At 46.6% G+C, this 24,711-nt stretch overlaps 7 protein-coding genes across 7 annotated transcripts; 4 read left to right on the top strand and 3 right to left on the bottom strand.

Moving 5' to 3' along the window:
* Positions 1-1,341: 1,341 nt before the first annotated feature.
* Positions 1,342-3,129, top strand: AGABI2DRAFT_188587 (hypothetical protein; the record flags this gene model as incomplete). Its single annotated transcript, XM_006456697.1, has 6 exons — positions 1,342-1,779; positions 1,833-1,850; positions 1,905-1,969; positions 2,029-2,253; positions 2,306-2,983; positions 3,042-3,129. The coding sequence occupies 5 exons, from the start codon at positions 1,342-1,344 to the stop codon at positions 2,700-2,702; spliced, it is 1,143 nt and encodes a 380-aa protein (XP_006456760.1). The 3' UTR covers positions 2,703-2,983; positions 3,042-3,129.
* Positions 2,831-3,713, bottom strand: AGABI2DRAFT_78399 (hypothetical protein; the record flags this gene model as incomplete). Its single annotated transcript, XM_006456696.1, has 5 exons — positions 2,831-2,980; positions 3,037-3,133; positions 3,180-3,334; positions 3,385-3,497; positions 3,545-3,713. The coding sequence occupies 5 exons, from the start codon at positions 3,711-3,713 to the stop codon at positions 2,831-2,833; spliced, it is 684 nt and encodes a 227-aa protein (XP_006456759.1).
* A 98-nt stretch (positions 3,714-3,811) lies between these two features.
* Positions 3,812-8,041, top strand: AGABI2DRAFT_122649 (hypothetical protein; the record flags this gene model as incomplete). Its single annotated transcript, XM_006456695.1, has 5 exons — positions 3,812-4,534; positions 4,582-4,662; positions 4,712-5,305; positions 5,354-7,672; positions 7,886-8,041. 5 exons carry the CDS (start codon positions 3,812-3,814, stop codon positions 8,039-8,041), a joined length of 3,873 nt encoding a protein of 1,290 aa, XP_006456758.1.
* A 4,039-nt stretch (positions 8,042-12,080) lies between these two features.
* AGABI2DRAFT_139406 (hypothetical protein) lies at positions 12,081-13,522 on the bottom strand. Its single transcript, XM_006456694.1, has 7 exons — positions 13,439-13,522; positions 13,218-13,383; positions 12,964-13,165; positions 12,658-12,895; positions 12,562-12,601; positions 12,272-12,482; positions 12,081-12,209 (listed from the first exon to the last, which is right to left on the bottom strand). The coding sequence occupies exons 3-7, from the start codon at positions 13,003-13,005 to the stop codon at positions 12,198-12,200; spliced, it is 543 nt and encodes a 180-aa protein (XP_006456757.1). The 5' UTR covers positions 13,006-13,165; positions 13,218-13,383; positions 13,439-13,522; the 3' UTR covers positions 12,081-12,197.
* A 1,023-nt stretch (positions 13,523-14,545) lies between these two features.
* Positions 14,546-16,187, top strand: AGABI2DRAFT_122647 (hypothetical protein; the record flags this gene model as incomplete). Its single annotated transcript, XM_006456693.1, has 11 exons — positions 14,546-14,570; positions 14,626-14,821; positions 14,882-14,968; positions 15,026-15,122; positions 15,178-15,231; positions 15,289-15,356; positions 15,418-15,476; positions 15,544-15,670; positions 15,727-15,785; positions 15,836-15,873; positions 15,933-16,187. The coding sequence occupies 11 exons, from the start codon at positions 14,546-14,548 to the stop codon at positions 16,185-16,187; spliced, it is 1,065 nt and encodes a 354-aa protein (XP_006456756.1).
* Positions 16,188-17,329: 1,142 nt separating this feature from the next.
* AGABI2DRAFT_195762 (hypothetical protein) lies at positions 17,330-19,205 on the top strand. Its single transcript, XM_006456692.1, has 6 exons — positions 17,330-18,064; positions 18,127-18,298; positions 18,358-18,449; positions 18,510-18,663; positions 18,715-18,815; positions 18,878-19,205. Exons 1-5 carry the CDS (start codon positions 17,335-17,337, stop codon positions 18,755-18,757), a joined length of 1,191 nt encoding a protein of 396 aa, XP_006456755.1. The 5' UTR covers positions 17,330-17,334; the 3' UTR covers positions 18,758-18,815; positions 18,878-19,205.
* Positions 19,206-20,125: 920 nt separating this feature from the next.
* On the bottom strand, positions 20,126-23,382 carry AGABI2DRAFT_195761 (hypothetical protein). The gene is made up of 22 exons (XM_006456691.1): positions 23,208-23,382; positions 22,711-23,160; positions 22,635-22,659; positions 22,489-22,570; positions 22,427-22,436; positions 22,312-22,376; positions 22,229-22,256; positions 22,045-22,172; positions 21,966-21,988; positions 21,908-21,915; positions 21,822-21,851; positions 21,658-21,773; positions 21,443-21,597; positions 21,316-21,394; positions 21,246-21,268; positions 21,058-21,185; positions 20,858-20,992; positions 20,696-20,795; positions 20,562-20,640; positions 20,426-20,508; positions 20,339-20,363; positions 20,126-20,291 (listed from the first exon to the last, which is right to left on the bottom strand). The coding sequence occupies exons 2-22, from the start codon at positions 22,946-22,948 to the stop codon at positions 20,196-20,198; spliced, it is 1,656 nt and encodes a 551-aa protein (XP_006456754.1). The 5' UTR covers positions 22,949-23,160; positions 23,208-23,382; the 3' UTR covers positions 20,126-20,195.
* Between the last annotated feature and the right edge of the window lie 1,329 nt (positions 23,383-24,711).

The raw sequence follows: 24,711 nt of genomic DNA, 5'->3' as shown, positions 1-24,711 counted from the left end.
TCTTTCTTTCTTTCTCCTTTCTGGTATAATACTATTATGCGTCTGGTACCAAGTGTTCATTTTGCTGTAGCTGTGATCTTCTCTTTCTCTCTCTCTCTTTCTCTCTTTTGAAAGTAAGTACATTGGCTCTTTGGAAATATGATTCCTCGATAGTATTGGAATCATGAATTGGGTGCGACTAGTTCAGTTGGAACTTAGAGCTTGATTGAGATTGTTGTTCGGCTGTATGACCCTGGAGAAGAGTGCACAGGAACAATGGATGGAAACGCATAGCATAATGAATTGGAGATATAAACCGGACGAAGAACAAGTCCTAAAAGATCTCGTAAAAAGAAATCAATGCTCCCCGATTTGCCTCTCCGCAGACCTAGTCGCAAGACGACGTGATGAAGGAAGACACACAGCTTCGAAACAGCGACGGAAAGCCAGGTATTATGACCTTTTTGTTTTTAGTATTGATTGAGTTGTATCAAGCACTGGAGATATACTCACAAGAATCCCGTGAGTCTCAACGTGAAATCCGTTTGCGACTTTGATGTTTGCGCCGACTCGGATGCACAGGAATATTATAATAACGAGTCAAGATAAGAAGCCAAGCACATTCTTGTCACCAAGAAAGGCCAAGTAACACTAGCGCTTCCGCCCAAGAACTTGAAGAACCTCGGACCATAGAGAGCAATAGTGTTCCCTATATTTTCGAATGATAAAGCTATACTCCGGTTCTTGAGTGTACAGTTAACGGCATTGACCCGGGCCCAGAGAGAGAGTTCACGTAAAGCGATTTATGAGAAGGGCGTTTGTGGAAATGTTCATGTTTGTCGTGTCAAGAGGAAGTGAGGGAAGGACTCTGGATTTGCTGGGTGTTATAGAAGGTTTATGATACCAACCTAGTACTTGTTAGTGTAGAGCAAAAGGTAAGAGTTAGACTGAGAATTCTTGGCGGTTTTTTTGGCGTATGTCATACTTGTGACATTGACCTAAGAGCAAAGAAAAAGAGACTGAGAATCATTGAGTTGCGTTCTAATGTCTTCAGATTTCGAGTCCAGAAGTTTGGAAGTTTAGAAGCGAATTCTGATGATAGTTCCCAAGATTTTGCCTGAAGTGAAAATGAATAGAGCAAGTAAAAAAGCTTGTCATGCATTCCGATAAAAACACTGGGGCGTCGTTGGCGTAAAGTTCAAACACGGGGTGACGAGAACGTAGAACATACTCAACGGAATGTCATCAACAAAGCATTGTGATATTATTACATAATTGTATAACGAGATAAGATAAGATAAATGAGTGATTAAATTAAGTTTCTTCGCTCTCAAAATTTTTTTTTTGCTCTTCATTATTCTTATGGCTTCATCAACAACAAATGCCACTCCTCCAGCCCAAACACCCTCGACGACTCTCAACACCAACACCGGCAAAGGTCTCTTACTCAAAGCAGATCTCATAGCTCAACAATACCGCACAGAAGTACAATTACACTCTCCTCAACCTCAATCTCAAAATGAAATTCGGAAACCGAAATTAGTAGGGATTCTAGGAACATCATCGATTCCTAGTATGAATTACGCAGAATTTACAAAGAGGCAGTGTATTGAACTAGGGTTCGAGTTTGTTTTGAAAAAGACTGGGGCGGCTTTGAATAGTAATGGTGAGAATGGTGAGAATGGTGAGGGTGGTAATAATGGGGAGGGAGAGGGAGTTGAAGAAGCGATTATTGAAGCTAATGAAGATGAGAGTGTAGATGGAATCATGGTTTATTATCCGATTTTCGGTGGACGACAAGTTGAGTTTGTTTCATTTTCATAACTTGGAACTGTAATTGACTTTCTTTGTAGGATCATTATCTGCAACAAGCGCGTTTTGTCTTATTATCGAGTATAGATGAGATTACTGATTTTATTTCATAGATTGTTTCACCTCTCAAAGACGTCGAAGGTCTCCATTCCAAATTCCATTACAACCTCTATCACAAGTTGCGTATTCTGCCTCCTCAGCCAGCCCAGCTCATATTCCTCACACCAACCCCCACAGCATTCGTTTCCTCGATCCCAAAACTCTACTTTCCGCCACCACCTCCACTACTCAAAATGAGATAACCTCCAAAGACAACGACACCCCACCTCCAGGCATGGTCAAATCAATCATTCCATGTACCCCATTGGCCATAGTCAAGTGTTTGGAATATGTTGGTGTGTATAATAAAATATTACCTTATGGTGATAGAGCATACGGCAAGACCGTTACTGTCATCAATCGGTAAGGTTTGAGTCCATACATTCTTTGAACACGCCTTTTTATCTTTTTATAGATCAGAAGTGGTTGGAAGACCGTTAGCAGCGTTATTGGCTAATGACGGAGCAAGAGTTTTCTCAGTTGATATTGATTCCACTCAGGAATATACCAAACGTCCACAAATGACACCAGAACAGAAAGCACGGTATCACCCTCGTTATGTGGTTCATGCCAGTCTTCTATCGGTCGAAGCATGCTTGGCCATATCAGATGTGGTGATCTCAGCGGTCCCGAGTGCAGCTTACAAGGTCAAGACGTCTTGGCTGAAGGATGGATGTATCTGTTTGAACGTGGCGGCGGATAAGAATTTCGAAGCGGATGTGAGGGATAAAGCGTCGATTTATATTCCTGCTGTCGGAAAGGTCACGATTTTGATGTTGTTGAGGAATTTGTTGAGGCTGAGGGAGTATTAGGTTATGTAATAGATGGTACTCGGAGGAGCGGGGAATTTTGATTGTTCGTACAATGCAGATTTGAATTAGCGAAGACAGCGATTAAGAAGAGAAGAGCAAAGTATAACAGAAAGAGTCTATGGTAAGGATTACTGAGGGAAATGAGAATCTGTAAAGGTGGGTGGAGGAGGGGAGGGGACGGAGATAGGGGTAGAAATGCCGGATGATGGGAAACTCGCTGAGACGGGTGTCGCCAAGCCTGATTCGTCTGTCATGAATCGTACTCGTTGCCGGTGTAACTGTCGTACGACTCAATGTGGCGAAGAAGAAAAAAAGAAGAATGCGGAAAACGTACCTGGGGAAGTTTTGGGATGAGGACGAATATGAGGACGGAGAGATTGATGGCAAAGAACCATGGGTTATAATGTGTGTAATGGGTGGAGGCCAAGAAACTAGGGCCGAGTAAGCTGGAGGTTGGGGATGGAAGGGGGAACGTACAGTGCGATAGGGACACACAAGAGCCACTTTTTGGAGGGAGTATACTGGGCGCCGTCGTCGATTTGTTCCCAGAGGGTGAGGTCGTCGTATGCACCGCCGTGGAGGTCACTGCCAAAGGGGATGCCGGTGACGCCGTGGAACATGATGTAGGAGAGCTGTGGGGGTGAGGTGTGAGCGTGTTCAGGCGAGTGAAGGGGAGGCGTACGATGAGATAGAAGAGGTTGACGACTGTCCAGCTAATCTCCTGGGTCATGCCGGGGACGGTGTCGATGACGACCTTGCCGGAGATGATGAGGACGACGTGGATGAGCCATGCGCCTGGAGGGTGGTCAGCGCGGGGGGAGGACGAGAGCGGGGAATGGCACCTTTTGCGTTGACCCAGTCAGCGTTGATGTTGAGGTAGGCGTTGCGGTCGAGGGCGTCTTCGATGGAGCGGTCGCGGACCTCCTCGACCTTGACGATGGAGCCGGAGCGGGGGCGGGCCTTGAGGGGCCGGGCGTGAGGCGGGACGTGGATGGCTGGGAGAGCGTTCATTGCAGACAAGCTCATGCGCAGTCGAGCTTTTCGGGTGCCGGGCACTGCCGAGGCTCACCCAATTAGGAAGGCGCGTGTGTGATGCCCGAACGCTGCCAATGCTGCTCTTCAGCTGCCATCTCTCCCCCCACGGCCCGTCGAGTCTCGCTGCTTTGCGCTTTTCCGCGCCGGTCCGCCTTTCTGGCATCACCATCTTCCCGCACGGCGCCCCGCTCTTCCCCAGCGCACCGCATGTCACGAGCATCACCAGTCCCGCCCAGTTCGGGCTCGAGCTCTTCTTCAACGCGCTCCCGCATCGCCCGCAGAATGCGCTCCTGCCGACCTCCCTCGCCTATCCCGGCGGCACCATGCACTACGCCGTCGACATGGGCCGTGATTACGCCACGCGTCTCATGATCGTCAAGGGCGCCTTTACCCATCTCTCCATCGCCATCTACGGCGAGCTCGTCGCTGAACTGCCCCCTCTTCTCACCTACCAGCCCGCTATTGCCCTCCCCACGCCCCTCCCCCGCACCCTCTCCGCTGACCTCGACCTCTCCCAGTCCTCAGACCCCACCGCCCTCGCTTCTGCCTTTCTCTCGCTCATGCCAAAGGCCCCCTCCCTCGCCTCTGCCATCCGCCGCATGTTCTGTCTCAAGTTTGCCAACGACGACTGGGACAACCCACTCTTTCCCCATCTCTACGCCAATCTCGACGACGACTCGGACGACTATGACCTCGAGTCCATCGTCTCCAGTCTCGACAAGCCTCTCCCAGACGACCCCTCTCAAGACTCCCTCGACCGCTTCGTCGAGCGTCTCACAGAATTCATTGGCCCCCCAGTATGTCTCTTTCCTCCCCCTCTGCTAATCTAAACCCTCCCGTCTAGTCTGTCGATCAAGCGTATCAGATCGCAGTCGCCCTCAACTCGTCTGCTTCCCAGAGCCCTCTATTCTCAAATGCCCTCCTCGTAAGCGTCATATAGTACATCAATCACAAACGCTCATTTTGACCTACAGAACGCGCTTGATCTATCCACCATATTCAACACTGCCACCATCTTGGACGTTCCTACCCTCACTTATCTCACCGATGCCGCCAGCAATGCCTTGATTGCCCGCCATCTCTTGCACAACTCTTCCCTTCCCAACCTTATCACCGACACCCTCGCCACCTATCGCGCACGTGCAGACAAGCCTCTCGCCGCCGCTCTCCTCCGCCTCCGTACCAGACTACAGTCCTGGCAATCTTTTGAAGATGCCCTCACTAATCCCGACGCTGACTTTGTCCACGCTGCCCAACTCGTCCATGAAATCGGTAAACAAGACGGGACCCTCGGCAATTGGCTGACTTCAATGATCCTCCATGACGATGTTTCCTCAAAGTTGAACGAGAACCTCATTTCTCTCACTCCTCTTGTTCCTCCTGTGCTTTTTGCCAAAGACACTGGCAACGTCACCCACGACCAATTCATTGCTTTTGTCAGAGCTTGTGTTGGAGTCGCCTCCCTCCTCGGTGTGCTTGCCTGGGCAGACAGTGTTGGCAATGATGCTTGCCGTGAACGTACCCTGGCCGTTCTACATTTATGGCAAAGCGTTGAAGGCTATCGTGAGGTAAGCACATCGTCTTTCTCTTTTCATCTCTTACTGATCTTTGCACAGATCGTAAACCACCTCTTCCTCCTCCGTCAATTCACCCGTCGTCTCAGTTGGATAACCACCGATAATGAATATCCCCGTCATTCTGCTCTATTGGCAGAAAAAGTGCTCTGCTCGATAACCTCATACAATCCATCGTCCATCCTCAACGAGGAAATGGTTGAAACGATACTTGCCTTGAAGCAACCTTTAGCATGGATTTCAGAAAAGGAGAGGTTAACTCTAAGGAAACTCGCTCTCGTTGTCGATGATGGACTAGAAGCCGCAGTCGAGGAATTGAAATTCGAGAGTGGAAGACCGTTCAGTTTGAGGAGGCTCAAGACTTTGCGAGTCAGTATTGCGATGTTGGTGAGAGAGTTGGATCGGGATATGGACACTGATGGCGATTGTCGAGACGGAGCGGAATGGTTGATTTTACAAGCGTTTTGGAGAGAAGGGGAATACGCTTTTCTTGGAAGACTAGTCGATCTTTTCGTGGACTTGACTTCAGATTTGGAGCAATACTTTGTCGATCGACAAGACCAAGCTTCGTTACAAGACCCAAACCCGACTCTTGTTGAACAGTTGTTCTGGACCTCACTTGATTTCTTGCTCCTTATCGAACGACTCATACCCCCTTTTACGATCACCGCTCGAAGTTTACGTCATCTCGTATCCTCGATTGTGTCCATTCTTGTATGTGTTGATGAAGCTACGACGGTGTTTTGCAGTCAAAGTGAAATGAGTGAAGGCGTCATCAAGAGGATGAAATGTGTCTGTCTGAGAATTTTGGACATGTTATGCAAGAAAGATATGACGGTTGAACATGGAAGAGTGGGACCCGAGGTTGTGTTGAAGGCGTTGCTTATGTGTGGGATAGTGAATGAAGAAAGGAAGGGAATGGATACGGTTGCGAGGATGGGAAAGGTCCTTGCGTTGGTTGATCAAGTCCTTCCTCGTGATGATGCAAATGCCGAATATTGGAAAAGTCGTGTTCTTCCGTCATGTCTTATTGATATTCGAGCGTACATGCGAGGATTGACCGTTGAAGACCAATCGTTTCTCTTGCAACGACTTGTTAAATTGGATCAAGGTGTTATGGGGATAGGGGAATGGTTGGTTTTGGAAGAAGCGAAGGAGGTTAGAGATGTTTTGGCGAGTCTTGCTGAAGAACGGAGTGCGGATGTTGATTTAGAAGCGGTTGAAGCTGCAGAGAAGGAAATACAGAGAGCTAGGAAAATGTTGCGGGAATATAGAGTATACACCGGCCTTCAGTTTTTCTGGCTCGCGGCTTCGCTACCTGAAAACACCGATATTCCTTGGTTCTTAACGGCTATATCATCAACACCGGAAATATCGTCTTTATTTACAGAGATATTCAATTTTATACTCGAAGCGCATTATACGTCACCGCCGTTTGCGTCGCTTACGAGGTTGTTGGCTTGTCCGAAGAATTTGTGTTTGTATGAAAAGGAGATGAAGTTGGTTGTGTTTTTGGCGTTGATGAGACTTGCGCAGGTGGATGTTGGGAGTGAGTTGAGTGGGGATTGGGGGTTGGAGATTTTGGAGAGGTGGTTTGGTGATGATGATAAGGAATTGGTGAATGAGGATGCGTTGAGATTGGAGATTGGGAGATTGTGTGGTGTTTGTGCTGATCATCCTACTTTGATCCATCGTCGTGTTGCGAACATGGTGATTGGGTTGTTGGAATGGTTGGTGGATACGAAAGGAAGTGAGGAAGTAAGAATGGTGAGAGGAGGGGGGTTGAGTTTGGATTCGTTTGGGAGGTTGTGTGATGCGCTTGTTGGGATGGTTTCGGATGATGAGAATGGGATGAGACGATTGGAGAAGATTAAAGTGAAGTTGAGTGTGGATGAGGAGTTGGATTTTTTGCCTATTGAGACGGAGTTGCCGGAGAGACTTGGGTTGTCGTTGGATGAGATATCGGGACTTGTGCGACGAAGGACGACGGTTGCGATGACTACTACGACTACGACGTCGTCGACGACAAGTAGTTTTCATTATCATTCGAGGGGGACGAGTGGGTCTTGGGCTCATCATCAACATAATCCTTTATATTCTTCTTCTTTTAATCCTAATCATCAAGTTTCTTCTGATACTACCAAACCATCTGACACAGATGAAAAAAGACCTAGTACACCACAACATCGTCATCATCATCATCAACAACAACAACAGCAACAAAAGTCGAGTACGACGAATTCAAAGACACCGGATATTTTTGGAACGATTATATCACCACCGATGGCGTTGTTGAGGTCGCCTGCTGCGACGGGGTTGACGAAGACGTATGTGAATAATGATTTTAGGCAGTTGAGGCAGGTGGCTAGTGCGAGGACGAATACGAGTAGGATGCCTAGTATGCATGGTGAGTTTTTTTTTGGGAGTATGTGAATTTGAGTTGTGTTGATGGGTTGTTCTCTTTTACTCTACTTTTTTTTGTGGTTGGGATGGATGGGTTTTTTTTAGTGGATGTGAGTGAAATTTTAAATTTTTAGAATTTGGAATTGTTGAATTGATTGATTTGATGCTTAGGATTTTGAAAGTGTTGGGACTACAACGACGGGTGGGGGACAACAACAACAACAGCAACAACAACAACAACCGCAGGTTTCGCCGCTTGTGGTGCCGGTTCCGATACCTTTGACGGATGGGTCGGTGTTTGGAGGGATGTTTAATATGGGCCAGTAACGAGGTTTTTTTTTTGTTAAGAGAGATTTTTGTGTCCCCCCCCCGTGGTGTGTTTGTGTGTTTTTAGGTCAGACTTTGTATTACTTTTATGGGGGGGGTTAGTTATTGAGAGACTATGATATGCGTTGGTCCTGTTCGATTGCTCTCCTTATCTTTTTTGGGTGAAGACAAAGCTGGATTTTCTCAGTGTTGTGCTTGTGGCGCATACAGAACTATATATAGAAGGTGCTGGTGGACTGCGAGCTGTTACTTTTGATCACATAACACAGGCTGGATTTTCCAAGGCTACGAAAAAGTGGAATCGATTATAAGAAATTTGATATGACTATCTTGCCGACTTGAGTTGAGTTGCAGCATGGACGCTCTTATGGGCGTCTCTCGAGTGCGCGGTAACGTCTCTTCTGGAGTTCAAAACCAAACCCCATCAATTCGCATTCACTGCTAAGGTAAAAGTAAGTAACTCAGTGATGCGAAGTAGCGTTGATCACTCTTATATATTCACCTAAGGTAAAAGTAAGTAACTACGCAATGTTAATACTCGAACATAAGAAGGTATAAAGATACGGACCTCAGTGATGCGAAGTAGCGTTGATCACTGAGGTATGTAAATAAAGTTTAAAGATATAAGTACTTCGGCGAGAACGGCCGATGCAGAACTGTACAGTATGAAGAGAGAAATATATAGAACTTAAAATGGTACTGTATAGTTATATGTTGGAATGTCGGAAAAGACAGAAAGAGAACGAAAGGAATGAAAGTGTTAAAAATAGAATGTGATGCCCGAAAGGGAAATGTCGAAGCATCACAATACTCCCCCTGCTTCGACAGTTACTCCCGCAATAAACCAATCCCCTTGCAACAATAGGTAACCGCGTCCTTCGGGAGTGACTTCGTGAAGATGTCGGCCAAATTCTCAGATGAGGGAACGTATGTGAAGGCAACGTCACCCGAGGCGACTCTTTCTTTTGTGAAGTGGTGTTTGATGCGAATATGTTTAGTCCGCTGGTGATTCTTGTTGTTTTCTGTGTTTGCGATGGCGCCATTGTTGTCGGCATGAATCATTATAGGTCTCTCCTGGTCCAGCGCTATTTCATCCATAAACTTGCTCATCCACAGTGCCTGCTGAATTGCTCGAGTGAAAGCCATGTATTCAGCCTCGACCGTAGAAAGGGCAACAGTGTCTTGGCGTTTGCTAGACCACGAGACAGGACCTCCAGCCATGAAGAAAACATATCCTTCCGTCGACCGAGATCCATCTATATCTCCAGCATAGTCGGCATCCACATATCCATAAGGACGAATGTCGGAATTCCGAGAGTAGGTGATCCCATAGTGGACTGTTCCTTTCAAATAGGCGAGTGTATGTTTCAAAGCATCCCAGTGCTTACGTCCTGGATTGTTGGCAAAACGTGAAAGCAGATTAACGGCGAACGAGAGATCCGGTCGAGTGGCTACCTGTAACCACATCAACGAGCCTAGTGCTTCGCGGTATGGAACGTTCTTCATCTCGAGTTTTTCCTGTTCCGTTTGTGGCATGTCGTCAGTAGATAGAACAATGTGTGGCTTTAACGGAGTGGATCGTGGATTGACGTCTTGCATATGGAAGCGTTCCAAGATGCGCTCACAGTAAGCGCGTTGGGAAAGTGTGATATTGCCGGTCGCTTTGTCTCGCTCAATTTTCATCCCCAAAATGAAGTTCGCCTGTCCAAGGTCCTTCAACTCGTAGCTGCGTCCTAGTTCAAGCTTCGCCAAAGATTCTCCATTCTCCGTCGACGAAGCGCCTAAGATATCATCGGTCCAGGTAGATGTTATGGTCACTTCATCATCCACCACCCTCGAACGAACTTGCGGGTCAGCCTTAGAGGTATAATACCCATGGCCTTGATATGTGCGTTCGAGTGTTTTGGCCCAGTCATGGGCACCTTGCATCGTTCCGTATAGGGTCTTGAGGAGTAACCAGACATAGTCTCCTCCCCCTTCTTCAAAACCCGGCGGCTGTTCCATATAAACTTCGAAAGAATTGTCGCTATTCAAGAAGGCCGCAACAAAATCTACCTGCCATAAGCGGAGTCCGAGTGAGGCAGCCACAGCGCATACCATGCGCACAGATTCCAGGCGAGCGACCGAGGCATAAGTCTCGTCGTAATCCTCCCCCAGAACCTGTGTAAAACCTTTGGCCACGAGACGTGCTTTGTGAGTGGATATATTCCCGGCGTCGTCATATTTGATAGCGAAAACCCATCGTGAACGCACAACATTCTTGCCCTGTGGACGAGGGACGAGGCGATAAACCCCCTTGTCCTTCATAGCATATAACTCCTTCACCATAGGCTCATACCACAGGTCGGGACGGCGCATGGCTTCAATATACGTCCTCGGGATACGCATCTCCTCGTCAATGTAGTCTGCCGAAGCAACAACGACATTAGCCCGCGCCCGGTTCAAATATTCAAGACTTTCCCTCATCTTACGACTGGGCTTGACTTCACGGTGACTCCTCCTCAGTACAACAGTCTCTCCGGTAGGTTCATCAGCGCCTAGGAGCTGAGAAACCTCAGTCTCACTATCCCCTTGGGTATCCTCTTCCTTGGTAGCATCAGACGAAATTGTAGGAGATGTTGGCGTTGTATTGGCTGGGAGACGGTGAAGTGCGGATATAAGTTGCAGACGTGGTGCAATAGCTGTGGGTTCCGAATTATTCGGGGTCTGGTCGAGCGGGTACGTAAGTATCGGATCGGTGGAGTAATGAGGTTGTGTTTCCTCAAACACGACATCCCTCGACTTGAAAGCCTTTCCAGTTGCTCTATCGAGCAATTTGTACCCCGTATGGCCATAGTAGCCAATCAAGGTAAGCTTCACCGACCTCGGGGACAGTTTGGAGGGGCTAACCTCGACCGGTATATGCGCATAAGAAGTCGAACCAAAAGGCCGCAAGTGGGAAATGTCCTGGCGCTGCTGGAACCAGCGTTCGGCAGGAATCGTTGTGGGACTACGTGTTGGTGGGATAAAGTTGCGCGTGTAGGTGGCAGTATGGACTGCGTCTGCCCAATATTTCTGGGGCAGGCCAGAGTCAGCCAACATCGTACGTGCCATGTCTAACAATGTTCGCATCGTCCGCTCTGCCTTACCGTTTTGTTGGTGGGCGTAGGGCGTTGTGAAGTCCAAAACGATACCATGTTGCTTCATGTATTCATCCCACAACGCATTCTGCCATTCCCTCCCCATATCAAGTCGTACGTGCTTAAGTTTCCTGCCAGTTTGCCGCTCTGATTCAACATGGTACTCCTTGAACACCTGTAGCGTGACGTCCGCTGATTTTGAGGATAGAAAGTATACCTTCCGATACGAAGACGCGCCATCCATTATCAACATGAAGTATTTAGAGCCACTAGCAGACGCCACAGGAGCCGGTCCCCACAAATCAATATAGACGCGGTCAAGGACATTCGTTTCGGCGGGTGATGGGTTGTTGAAGGGATGAACGGTATGTTTTCCATATATACAATCCTCACAAAGCGCTTCCATCCCCGTAGATCCACTAACGTCTAGACCGTTGACCAAACTCTGGCGAGACATGCGGCTAATAACGTCGATGGATATATGGCCCAGTCTCCTGTGCCAAACATCATAAGCCACCGGTTTATGTTTACTCTGGATGGCATTCAACGTTGGGACGGGAGCGAGTTCAGTATCAATGACATATAAACCATCCCTCCTTGTCGCAGTGAGCACATGTTTCCCTTCAGCATTTTTGACTATAGCCTTTGCATCCTCGAAGCTGACTTTGGAACCCCTAGAGACCAACTTGGAGACGGAAATGAGGTTGGATCTAAGGTGTGGTGTATGTAGGGAAGATTGAAGAACTATCTTCGAAACGGTTCCCCCAACGTTCGTCCAAAATTCCGCATTGCCAGAACCTTCAATGCTGAAAGTCGAGTCCTTGCCAGCTGAATTTCCAGTACGAGGTGGAAAGATTCTATCATATTGGGCAAAACTGTTACGTTCGACGAAACAGTGATCACTCGCGCCGGAATCAAGTAGAGTCACAATTGATTTGGAAGGGATAACAACATGAGATTGGGGTATGGAAGAGGTAAAAGTCTCCGTGCGTGATGTTAAACCCTCATTTCCTTGTGTAATGTTACTCGCTGACTGCTCAAGAGAAATTCTGGCAGTAGGTTTCGGCATGTTAGAAGAATCGGGGATGTGATGATGTGTGGCGCTGGGTACCTTGGTTGTGTTCTCCATCTCGGTTATCGCTGCCAGAGCGAAAACTTGTGGTTCGGCAGGCGTTGTTGCGGGCGAAGTGGTGACAGCGTTCGCTGATGTTTGGGAAGTAGAGTTATTTGGAGCTGCAGACCCTCGAGCTCCCCCACGCTTGCCAAAACCGGGCGGAAATTGTCCGGCTTTTCCACCGCCAGGCCAGTAACAATTCTCGATGGTATGTCCGTTTCTGTTACAGTTGGCATTGGTGCAGTGTAATTGGGATTGATAGCGCTGACGATCACGATTTCCTCTAGTAGTGGTTGAAGCCTGGAGTGCCGAAGTAGTCGATTGCGGGTTTGTAACACGGTCTTTGCTAATCCTGGCCCAATGAGTCATTAACTGATTTATAGCATCCCGCGAAGATTGGGTAGTGTAGAGGGTAGCGACGATGGGATCCCACGTCCTGGGCAAAGCATTCAAGATGATGGTACGAAAGGATTTGTCGTCGATGGGTGCTCCGAGGGCCGTCGCATTCGACCATTTCGTACGCATCTGCGTAATGAACTCGATGAAATCTTGACCGTCAACATAGGTGGAGTTGCGTAGAGTAAGCTCGGCATTTAGGATGGCTATTTCTGAGGCAACCTCGTACGTATCCATATAAGATTTCCATGCTTCTGCAGCCGTGCCGTGGATATTGATTCCTAATCCCACAGGGTCGCTCGTGTTGTAAATGAGCAATCCCATTGCCCAGGCATTACGAACTCTCCATTCAGATGAAGCGGGCGTCAAGGATTCCCAAGGCGTTTCAGATGAGGATATAGTGGTCGTTGGGGGTGTTGGTGAAGTAGTATTGGCAGGAGCTGTGATTGTGATGTTTGGTGGGGACGACATAGGGTTATGTATCGAGCCGTCAAGGTATCCATAAATCCCTCTGAGTTCCGCCGCAATCTTAACCAGTCCTTTCCAGGTAATCCAATTGGAGCCGTTGAATTTCGCCGCCTCGGCGAAAATCGGTGGGGCACTTCCGCCAGTGCTGGCCATTGATGTGAGAATATTCGAGTGGATAAGTTAAAAGTATTTTCGCTATTCTTCTTAAGTTGATTTCGAGCCGGGGCCCATAACCTAAGGTAAAAGTAAGTAACTCAGTGATGCGAAGTAGCGTTGATCACTCTTATATATTCACCTAAGGTAAAAGTAAGTAACTACGCAATGTTAATACTCGAACATAAGAAGGTATAAAGATACGGACCTCAGTGATGCGAAGTAGCGTTGATCACTGAGGTATGTAAATAAAGTTTAAAGATATAAGTACTTCGGCGAGAACGGCCGATGCAGAACTGTACAGTATGAAGAGAGAAATATATAGAACTTAAAATGGTACTGTATAGTTATATGTTGGAATGTCGGAAAAGACAGAAAGAGAACGAAAGGAATGAAAGTGTTAAAAATAGAATGTGATGCCCGAAAGGGAAATGTCGAAGCATCACAATAACTGCCACATGCACAATGGTTCTGATGTTTTTTCTTCATGCAACATTGGCTGTGGATACGATCTTATGCTGTTAAAAGAACTTGACGATTGAACGCTGATATGAAACTGTTTGGGAAGGCGTATGTAGTTGTGGAAGAGTTTACAGCTTGTTAACATCTCAAATGATACCTCTGGCTGTTCAAGAAGCCCGTTGAAACGCAGAGTAGGTATAGTCATTGGTTTCTTATATGTAAAGAACCATAACTTGGTGAGCTCTAATCTCTAGAAGTGGTTTGTGAACCTTTGTTGACAGACACATACTACAGTCACTTTTCTGTTGTCGTTTTCTTTTTCTGATTTGACTGAGGCAATGACTCGGGAACAGCAATTCAAAACGGAAAACTCCAACCCCCTCAGACATGGTTACGAGATCTCGGATTGCACATATATCAAAGGAAGGGGTAGACCCATCGCTTCCTTGATTTGCTGGTCGCCGCAACCTCGCCTCCGACCACCTCAATTGTCGTTGCGCAGATTGGGATAGTATCGATCGTTTTCGTCGCCTCGTCACTGGTCACTGTTGGGAGAGGAAGAGGAAGTAGAGGTATGTAATGAATTTCTTTGTTTTTCTGAAAGATTCTGATTCAAGTAGTGCCAGAACCCGTTGACAGAGGGTCTGGCCATTCTTTTACTTTTTCGCGCCGCCGCCAGCAGAGCTTTCTTTTCTAGACTTCTTTCCTCTCGTTCTTTTCCCCTGCCATTCGTTTATCTCGACTCATTTCGTTTTATCTCTTTCCTTCTGTTTTCACTGTTGCTGAATCCAAATGGCTTCAGTGCTTAAGCTTACCCGTGCGTGTCTACCGTTGATACTTCCACGATCCTGGCTTACATGCCCTTTTGACAGGACCGACCGAGGAAACCTTGGGAAACTCAACAACTATATATTTAAATATATGGATATACTTCAACCTCATAGGAAACACGATCCTTCTTCCTCTCATTGTCCTCACATTTTTATTCTCAAAAACTGCAAAGCGACATCCCATATTGATCAACTTGTGCATGACGTGGATATTCTCTGGTGTTTTCTCTTTACTCCTGTACGTTTATGTTCTACGTTGGACAGATCAGTCCTAACGAACTTGACTTTTGATTTCTAGGTTCTACAAAAGGCAACATGTTGGGCCAGAACCTGATTTATATCTGTGTATTGCTCAGGCATCGCTCTTGCCGGGCATCGCCCCAATGTGAGTTAACTTGTTCGTTATGGTATCGTGGTGGTGGTTCACGGGAGATCGGAGCAGGTGGTCCGTTGCAGTGCTCGAAATGATTTACTACATGCTTCATACGTCGAGAGGACCTCACCTATCAAGTCGTTGGAAAGGGCTTCCCCTGGCAATTGTAAGATTTGGCCTTTACTTATATAACACATCTGACCTATTATGCCGCTTGCCAGGTGTTGAGCGCCCCCTACATTGTGCATTGCTCTTTCACGATCGGGGCTTCGTTGGTTAGAAAATGGTCTGCTCAAATATGAGAAGTGTTTTTTGCTGATTTCGAACAATAGTTGGCTCTTCGAAACCCAGACAAAGTCAGCCGTCACCTCGTATTTTGTGTCGTACAAAGCGCTTTCTTGTAAGTATATTCTTCGTTTTTGACAAGTGAAAGAACAACTTGACGCGGATTTTGATCTTAGGTTTCTGATAATACTTCTTTTCACATTGGCAGTGTGTGTGATTATTATCATTCTTGAAGGTGGGTTCTAATTTGTTAAATTTTTGAATTATCCTGTTTGTATAAAAACAAAATTCGACGTTTACAGTTGCATTGGCTATGATCATCTACCGAAGTTGGCGTACTAGACGGTCTGCCGGATTGCCAAGGGAACTTCCTGTGCCCGTAATCGTACGAATGTTCGTTTTTGTTATCTACGTTATGATCGGTCTTGTGTGAGTGCTATCTCCGGTTATTTCGCCATAGAATATTGGATCTAATGCTTTCGCAGTGTCGACATCCTTACTTTCTTTAAATTCTTTCTTCCAGGACAGCTGTTTGCCGCTACATGTAGATCCAGCTTCTCGCATATCAAAATTCATAGGCTTATCATTCACCAGCCGGTACCGTTATTTTTCTGATCTTTGGAACACAAGGTGTACGTTATGGTAAGATAAAAGGGACATGTAAGCTAACCCGTCGCTATGGACTATATAGGATGTATTCCGTGCATGGCGTTTCTGGGGAAAGAATGATGATAGTGGGTTTGACCCTGCGACTGGATCTCTACAACCCAATCCTAGTCTCGAGATTCAGTCCTCGTCCACGAATTCACTTGGGGCTATCTTCATGTCGCCAAGGTCCAGTCAGAGATTCTCTTGGCATGATCGACCAATTCGACAACCCGTCAATCCATCTCCACAATCACATAGGTCGTCAGCAATGACTTTCGTCAGATCACGAGACAGATGAAATTGAAGAAACTTCTGGAGGATTGACTGGGCAAAATACGACGAGGTTGGTAAACCCATCTACGACAGATGAGGATAGGGGCGGGATTCAACCCCGGAAATCATCCAAATGACCAAAATCAAAAACGGGAGAAGAATTGGGGAAAACACACCATAGTGGGTGGGTGGTTGGAGAGCGTAGAAGAAGGTCGCGGGTTTATCCACACGAGTCAATCGGAGTTAGATATTGGTAAAATAATGTCATGTTCTTTATTAGACAAAATCTCCTGATAAGGATTAAATAAGGTTTTTTTCCTACTATTGCTATCCCTCTATACACTGGGCCGGTGAGCAAATAATACCACGGTATTATTGAATTACCAGCCCAGTGTATAGACATACATAAGAAATCAGGAAATTGGATCCCTATCGCCGTGATGCGATCATTATCTGTTTGTAAATTGGACTTTGCACATGTTTTTTAGACTTCATTTGCACACTTTCGTTTGCACACTAGGTTCAATATTGCAGGACTTTGTGGCCCTGTTGATTGCGCTCAGTGCTCTTTCATACAAATCACCGGACTTTGGAACGTTCGATACTCGGAAAAACAGCCTGAAATGAGGTTTCTTCGTCGATAATCCCTTCGACGACCGTCACCCTCACCTCAATGGAACCGATCTCCCCTTTCCCTCTGTGCTCTTCAATTACCTCAAAGTTCCAAGGGTGCTGAACTTGAAAAGCTGCGCGAAGACAAGTAGAATCCAATCTACCCCAACTTACGACCCATCGAGACTCATTTTCTCAAATGGAGGCTCCCACGTAATTCAAACCTCTGCGAATTGCGGTTTGGAACAAGTTTCAACTAGCGGAGTGCTTTCACTTACCTGCTTCTTTAATCCTCATCGGACTACCGTTAATTCTGAGAGGAGCTTACAAAACCGCGATATCTTTCTAGAGGATGCTTTACCCCACTCCTTCTCTAAACTCTCTGCCACGTGTTCTTCCGCCGTGCTTCTGAACTTGAAGGAATTTGGACGGCTTTATCGGTTGTCATCCTGATGTTCCACAGTGTAGGTCACCTGCCATGCGCGAGAATCATCGAGAAGTCCTTTCCCCTTTATATAAACGTTCATATTCATGTGTATGTCCTTCATTCTGTCACCTTCATGTCTTTTAGTAACCAGACCCCCCCTTTCTCCCCATATCCTAGCTCACCACCTGAGTTTCCCGGCCCGCCACCTGTGCCCAATACTAAGGCATGGAAGCTGCACGAGGACAGGTGGATGAGTAATCCACCCCAAGTCAAAAGCTATCTGGCATACTCGACCGCATCTGGCACATCTGGACTGCTCATTTCAGAGAACGAAGCTTTCTCAGCAACGTCTCCCAATTGTGGTTTTGGTTGGCGTTTTCGATTCAATGAAACTTTCAATTACGTGAACTCGGTCTCAAATCGTCGTGTCCAAGAGCTCGTTGGACGAGTGGACCTGACACTCGAACCCAACTTGTGCTCTTCGATGCCTTTGAGCAAGTTCATGGTTAATGTCAAAGTTTCATACCCATCGAGCAATGCCAAAGCAACACAGGGAAACCGATACATTGATGTCTCCCTCCGGTCAGAAACTCAAATTGGAACGTATACAGAACCTAGCGGATACAACGGACAAATACACGTCGAGGTCACTCTCGGTTTCAGTAGATTGGACGGTTTGTCCCTGCCCACCACTTCGTCGATGAATACAAGAAAGGCTTTGCGCTATACCCTAGATAGCCCGTCGTTTGCCGATGCGAAATTCTATCTCTTTTCCGCTAGGGTTCAAGGTCGAGCGGCACGTCCAAAAGTGATATTCGCAAAGTCGGGCTTGTTGATCGACAGTAGCACTTACCTGCACGATTGTAAGTCAACAGGTCAATACGACTACAATTTGATTGATAACGATATATGTTCTCTCGTGTAGTACTCTCGACGGAGTCTGCATTCGCGGGTGGGACTTCCTGTGACCTCCTTCGAGATGCTCCGAAAGAAATTGCCAAATTGGATGCCGATGCCTATGATTATGATTCTGATAGTGACCTTGAAGAAGAAGAAACCGGAGGGAAGGTGTCTGTAGCAAGCCCGTCCTTAGAAACGTATGTGCTTCAACAGCCGCTCCTGTCCTTTTATCCGCTGAAAACCATTGATATGAAAGTGGGGACGAAAAACCTGATATCAGGTCAGAAGTTTTCACTATCGGTCTTTATGCGGTCGAGCTTTTGCAATCAATGGTACCGCGTATAAAACGTAAGTCTACTTATTCTACATGTCTGCGGCCGAAGAATTAGGCTGAATTTGTCGCTCCAGATGGAAGGCTTTCATATACTACTCATATACAAATGACATCAATTTCAATGCACTTCAATCTGGGCAAATATCCCCAGTGGTCGCACAACCGAGTGCTCGGGAACCCGACTCTATCCGGTGTTCCCCTAAGTCAATGTATCGGTTTGCAGAATATGTTTGTACATCGCCCTGGGTCATATGCTTTTCCTTGACGCCGTATGTACAGGCCAATCTTCCCGAGCTTATGTCGTTGGCAAAAGAAGCTATAAAAAATAGCCTATGCCCATCCAACATCGTTAAGGAGCTATTTTCTCGCTTTACATCCAGGTAAGTCCTGGGTACTTTTATGCTCTTACCGGCATAGCTTGGATGCCAATCTTTTACTTCAGATACCAGGAAATCATTGAGCTAGAAATCCACTATCTTGTAACCAATTTCACGTCCACCGTTGCCCGGGATTTTGATCGAATGCTGGAAGAAATAGTTGCGGGTGGCATGCCCCACTGTGGCAACACTTTGAAATTGTCGATACGAAGGCTACGTCATAGCTTGAAGCCTAGCCCTAAGGCCAAGACCTAGCTAGATTCTTTATTTGGTAACTGGGGTAGCAACATAGAAATACATCCCGTTAGCATGTTTAAGTATTCATTCCGACAGCGCCTATGAGGACACTCAAGAACACAGGCGGCAGATCACGAGACGGAGATAAATTTGAAGAACCTCCTGGAGGATTGACTGGGCGAAAAACGACGAGGTTGGTAAACCTATCTCTGCCTACGACTGCGTCAATATATACCAAGAAGCCTACTCTGTGTCTCTCCCTAAATGGTCCTTCATTCATCGACACAAAATTTTACCTCTTCTCTGCCAGAGTTGACGGTAAAGCAGGACATCCAAAGGTTGTTTATGCAAATTCGGCGTTATTGACCGAGAGTAGTGGTTACTTGCATGACTGTACGTCCAGGAGCCAGCATGATCGAGTCTAGATCGTTCATATTCCATGTAGTACTCTCCACGGAGCCCACGTTCAAAAATGCGACTTCCTGTGACCTCCGCCGAGACGTCCCCGAAGAAATCGCCCAGCTGGACGCGGGCGCCTACAACTACGATTCTGATAGTGACCTCGGAGATGAGAGTGAAGAGAAAGGCGAGGATTCCGTGACCACCTCGCCCTCTGAGGAAGTGTATGTACCACACTTAACATCCGTCCTTTCATTTACCTAAGACCACATTCACGAAAGTGAGAAGACACTTTCAGAAGAAGAAGTTTATGCTCTTCTGCTGAGCTCCAACGGCTTCAACACACGCCACACATGGTCCGAACATAGCCTACAGTCGACCAGCAGAAAGTCGAGCATCAGGCATGGGATATAAAAGAAAAGCTAGGCCCAGTGATCACGAGGGCATATTTTCCGGTGCAGTTGATCATATCGATCATGACCTATGCGCCAACATTGGTTGAGGATTCCATAACAGGAATAGGCGCATCCTTCCAAGCAGATTAGAACAGTCTCCTGGAAACATGATAGTCGCGAACAAACGGCCTTCTTCTCAATCCAAAGAATGGGATCCTCATTTCCAAGCTGTCCGGGCGTTCCTTTAACGCCCGCGCCCCTATCTTATCACAACAGAGCGATTCAGACGGAAATTGAATCATGAAGAAAATCCAGCGGCTGCTGATACAGTTGGTTGGACAGAAATGACACCTCAAACTTCATCAATAATCTCAACTCTCTTTTCATTCCCTTTCGCCACGATAGCAACCTTAATCTTCCTCTTCGACGCTTTGACAGGGTTAGAATCCTGCGAAAAATTAGTCAAAGTATGATTGATTGAAAGATTCGCCTTACCTTGAAAATCTCGTCCAGTTCCTCACTACGGAAGGAAGAAATCCACTGCTCAGATCTTTTCCGGAAAAAGAAGGAACAAATACTTACAGTGTCCTTCCCTTGGTCTCAACGGCAAACAAGTATATCACAACACACTCGACTAAATCCCAGGCGACATAGACGAGATAGAACTGGACGAAGCAAGATAAATTCAAAAGCTCTGATGCTAAGATCGTTCATTTACCTTCCATTGAATACGCCCAAGACCAATCGGTCCCGCATAGGTGTTCACAAAGCCAGCACAGTTACCTGCCAATGAGTATCTGCCAATCAACCGATTAGTACCGAGAACAGAGGGATTTAGAAAGGAGTTCATACATGGCCAATCCTTTTGCCCTCGTATTGTATTCCAGGGCTTCAGTCGGAACAACGGCTTGAAGCGGCGTATACGCGATACTGAATACGAATCCGAAGAGGACTATGCATTTGTATACCATTTAGTTTGGCGTTTCGTGGCGCAACAGCAGATGCTCAACGTACAAATAAAAGCAATGGCGGCATTAGCGCCAGTTGGGTTTGCACCGTCAGAGCCCCATTTGGCCGTCAAACCCGTCACAATTCCGAGAGTTGCTGCACAAGCAAAAGTCCCCCAAAACCAGATAAACCTTCTCCCGACTGAACCATGATAATTCAGCGTTAGCCCGTCAACATTCCAAAGAGAGATGGAGAGCACCACTGACTCTTATCAGTCAAAGAAGTCCCGATAAGTGCTCCGACCGCCGATATAATGGTATTCACAAAATTGAGAGTGATCGCTTTATTTTGAGACGTCACCCCAGCGTTTTTGAATAGGATGGTAAGGAAGTATCTGATGACTCGCATAAGCATCACGAAGGAGCAAGTTGAGCTTTCAACCCCTGAAACGTACCCCAAGCCGTTGCCAGACCATTGCTGTAAGTCGATGAGTCCTATACTTCGTTCACATAGATGAGACTTACCCCGAAGAAGGCCATCATTATTACTACGCCCATCCGATACCTCGCGCTTGGCGTATTGACAAGTTCGGAGTAATCGTACCTGTCATTTTTCGGTACGAGGTCTCATATCCTCAAAATAATCCCTCACCATCGTTTATCCGAGGCATCCAACTTCACAGCTTCCTCGTATTCCTTCCACTCTAATTTGACCAAGGGGGCATTTTCATCACCATTACCATGATACTTTGCCAAAATTCTCATGGCTTCATCTTTTTTACCTCGAGATATCAGATAACGAGGTGACTGAGGGGGATTTGAGCTAATGGCTTATTTTTCGAGATGTTTTCGAGATGTTTAACTGACCTCGGGAAGAAAGAAGGCGCCAACTGTAAGGATAGAGGCAGGGACGACCTGCATTGCGAGGGGTAACCTCCAAGAAAGGGTGGACGAACTTCGAGTAGTTGCGACAGTTATTCCAGCTACAAACCAGTCAGACAATAATTCCTTACGAAGAATTTGTAACATACTGCAAAGCATTGAGCCAGCGTAGTAGAAAGCTGGAGGGTACGCATTTAGACTTTGGATGCATGAGAGACAGAGTTTCTTTACGCACAATTATACCTGTAAGGGAAGTTAAGGTCTCTGTCCAACCGAGACAAATAGAAACTTACAATCCTGTTAGACGTCCACGCCACTATTTGTGCTTGAATTGAGTACAATTTATGGCTTCTGATCTTCATAAACTCTCACCTGCGGTGGAGACATTTCAACGACGTATGCAGGAGAAGCAGTCGCTGCGATCGAGACACCAAACCCGAGGACGAATCGACCACCAAGAAGGTATTTCACATCCCGAGCAGTAGTGACGACAATTGCACCTAAGGTAGCGCAAATTACTCGCGTACTTTCTTCGAAATTTAGTCCAACGGCGTACCGATGACGACGATGAATCCTCCTATGGACTGAAGTTGACAATGATGAGTTCAGGCACGTTAGACTCAGAAAGAGTGAATATACCATTCCTCCTTTGCGGCCAAAAGTATCGGTAATGGGACCTGCAATAAAAGCCGCAGCAATACTGCCTGCATGACGCCATTAATACGAGACTTTGTTAGGAAGGAATTCGCGATACCTATTGCATACTGTTTCAAGGGATCAACTATAAGACATCATAGAATGAGATGAGTGACATACTATTCCAAAGATGATAGCCGTGGTGGTACCCACACCACCTCCGGCATCTTGACCATCGATACCAAAGTACTGCAGATATTGTCTGAGCAATAATAAACTGTTAGGCACGCAGATGTTACACAAATCCAAGTCATTAGTCAACGCACGACATGCCGTTGATAGCACTCATCACTAGTCTTCCGTCAACACCGCAATTGTCAGATATATCATGACGGAACCTACCTGATCCATCGAAGCCATTGGTCAAGCTTCCCATAAACGCAACCGACAGAATGAGGAAAAGTTGTATCGAGCGCCAATCCGTTGCTTTTAGCTGCGGCCCTGTCGATAGTGCCAGAGCATATTCCGCATTCAAAACTTCCATGACATTGGCATTGTTTAACCGGGTATCATCATACTTTTCAGCCTGGATTTCTTTGTCAAGTTCAATTTCTTGAGATGATGTTCTATCTCTCTCCATGGTTGGCTTTTCAGATTGTAATGCGTTTCAGGTACGGGACTGGGAAGTGAGAGAATATGATGGGTGAAAGGAGCCCTCGATATACGAAGGTTATCCGTACATGTACAAAAGATACTTGAAAGATACTTAGCAGGAGCGCGTGATTGACCGAATTCGACCCTGGTGTCGCATGCCTTGGAGGCTATAAATTTCCATGCTTCTTCTGGCAGAGCCTGAGATGCCATCAGTCTACTATAAGGTAAGGAAAAAAGTTCTCTACTTCGACGATTATGACACCGTTGACACTGGTGGGGTGCATATGAGAACACAGGGACATTGTCTTCTCAGCCAAGCATTCAGTGATTATTAATTGCTGTGTAGCCTGAGGCATTGGCGGCCATTTAACAGCTAGTTTGTCATGTAGCCTGATGGGCCCGGCATAATATGCGAAGTTCAATTGGATTGAGAAGCCCAAAGTCATTTTAGTCGGCTTATTCTCAACGAGTTAACACTCACAGACTGTGCCTTCCATGCTGCCTGATTGAAGTGCTCCATGATTTACGAATAAGTAGCGTGAACCTAACACGGCGGACAAAACAACTGTCAACACTGAACCTCTGTCAACTGATTGGCTGGGGTTGGCGCTGTTTTGTCCGCCGTGTAACTTGCGTTCATATGCATCAGAGATTCCAAGGCTGTCTTTAAATAGAAACGTCATCCTGCCCATGTCCGACATGCGCTGAACACGCGTAAGACTAGAATCGTCGAGAAACTGTGACCTCCATTTAAGAGGTATGATTCTGATAGTTACAAGTTTCTTCACCCTGCCCTCTAATGTCTACAAGTGCATTATCCAAACCCGGGGGTAAAAAGGGGAAGAAGTCAGGCCCCAGACTACCGAGATGTTGGAAATTGCGCGAAGACAGCTGGGGCAGCAACCCACCTCTTGTCAAAAGCTACCTGGCGTATTCTCCATCCGAGCCGTCCAACACAGGTGACAGTCCAGCAGTAGTCCACTCTTTTCCCATTTGCGGATTTGGTTGGCGTTTCCAACTCAGCGAGACTTTCCACTACTTGAAGTCAGACTCAAAGCCTCACATCCAAGAGCTCGTTGGGCAGATCGATCTAACCTTCCAACCCAACTTGTGCTCTTCGATGCCTTTGAGTAAGTTCAAGGTCCTTGTGAAGGTCTCAAACCCCCAGGACAACGCGAAACTGACGCAGGAACAACAATTTACCGATATCACCATGCAATCGGACTCCAAAATCGGAACGTATAATGGACTTAGCGGGAGCCACTGGCATGAACACGTGCATATAGAAGTTACTCTCATTTTCAGTCGCTTGGACAACTTATCTCTGCCCACGACTGCATCAATCAATACCAAGAAGACTTTGCGTCTCTCCCTAAATGGTCCTTCATTCATCGACACAAAATTCTACCTCTTCTCTGCCAGAGTTGACGGTAAAGTAGGACATCCGAAGGTTGTATATGCAAATTCGGCGTTATTGACCGAGAGTAGTGGTTACTTGCATGACTGTACGTCCAAGAGCCAGCATGATCGAGTCTAGATCGTTCATATTTCATGTAGTACTCTCCACGGAGCCCACGTTCAAAGATGCGACTTCCTGTGACCTCCGTCGAGACGTCCCCGAAGAGATTGCCAAGCTGGACGCAGGCGCCTACGACTACGATTCTGATAGTGACCTTGAAGATGAGAGTGAAGGGAAAGGCGAGGATTCTGCGACCACCACGCCCTCTGAGGAAGTGTATGTACCACACT

Source organism: Agaricus bisporus (genome assembly GCF_000300575.1).
Source record: "Agaricus bisporus var. bisporus H97 unplaced genomic scaffold AGABI2scaffold_14, whole genome shotgun sequence".
Classification (NCBI taxonomy): domain Eukaryota; kingdom Fungi; phylum Basidiomycota; class Agaricomycetes; order Agaricales; family Agaricaceae; genus Agaricus; species Agaricus bisporus.
This window is presented reverse-complemented; position numbering and strand designations above follow the sequence as displayed.

Bases quoted from the DNA above. Each gene is read 5' to 3' on its own strand.
- AGABI2DRAFT_139406 (XM_006456694.1), bottom strand. From the start codon at position 13,005: ATGCCTGGGCAATGGGATTGCTCATTTACAACACGAGCGACC. The intron at 12,602-12,657 runs CTATAAATCAGT...CGTGTTACAAAC, and splicing joins TACCCAATCTTCGCGGGATG to CCGCAATCGACTACTTCGGC. The intron at 12,483-12,561 runs CTAGAGGAAATC...AAACGGACATAC, and splicing joins ACTCCAGGCTTCAACCACTA to CATCGAGAATTGTTACTGGC.
- AGABI2DRAFT_195762 (XM_006456692.1), top strand. From the start codon at position 17,335: ATGTCTTTTAGTAACCAGACCCCCCCTTTCTCCCCATATCCTAGCTCA. The intron at 18,065-18,126 runs GTAAGTCAACAG...TCTCTCGTGTAG, and splicing joins TAGCACTTACCTGCACGATT to TACTCTCGACGGAGTCTGCA. The intron at 18,664-18,714 runs GTTTGTACATCG...CCGTATGTACAG, and splicing joins TGTATCGGTTTGCAGAATAT to GCCAATCTTCCCGAGCTTAT.
- AGABI2DRAFT_195761 (XM_006456691.1), bottom strand. From the start codon at position 22,948: ATGGAGAGAGATAGAACATCATCTCAAGAAATTGAACTTGACAAAGAA. The intron at 20,796-20,857 runs GTACGTTGAGCA...ACAAATGCATAG, and splicing joins TGCCGCCATTGCTTTTATTT to TCCTCTTCGGATTCGTATTC. The intron at 20,292-20,338 runs GTAAGGCGAATC...AATTTTTCGCAG, and splicing joins AACTGGACGAGATTTTCAAG to GATTCTAACCCTGTCAAAGC.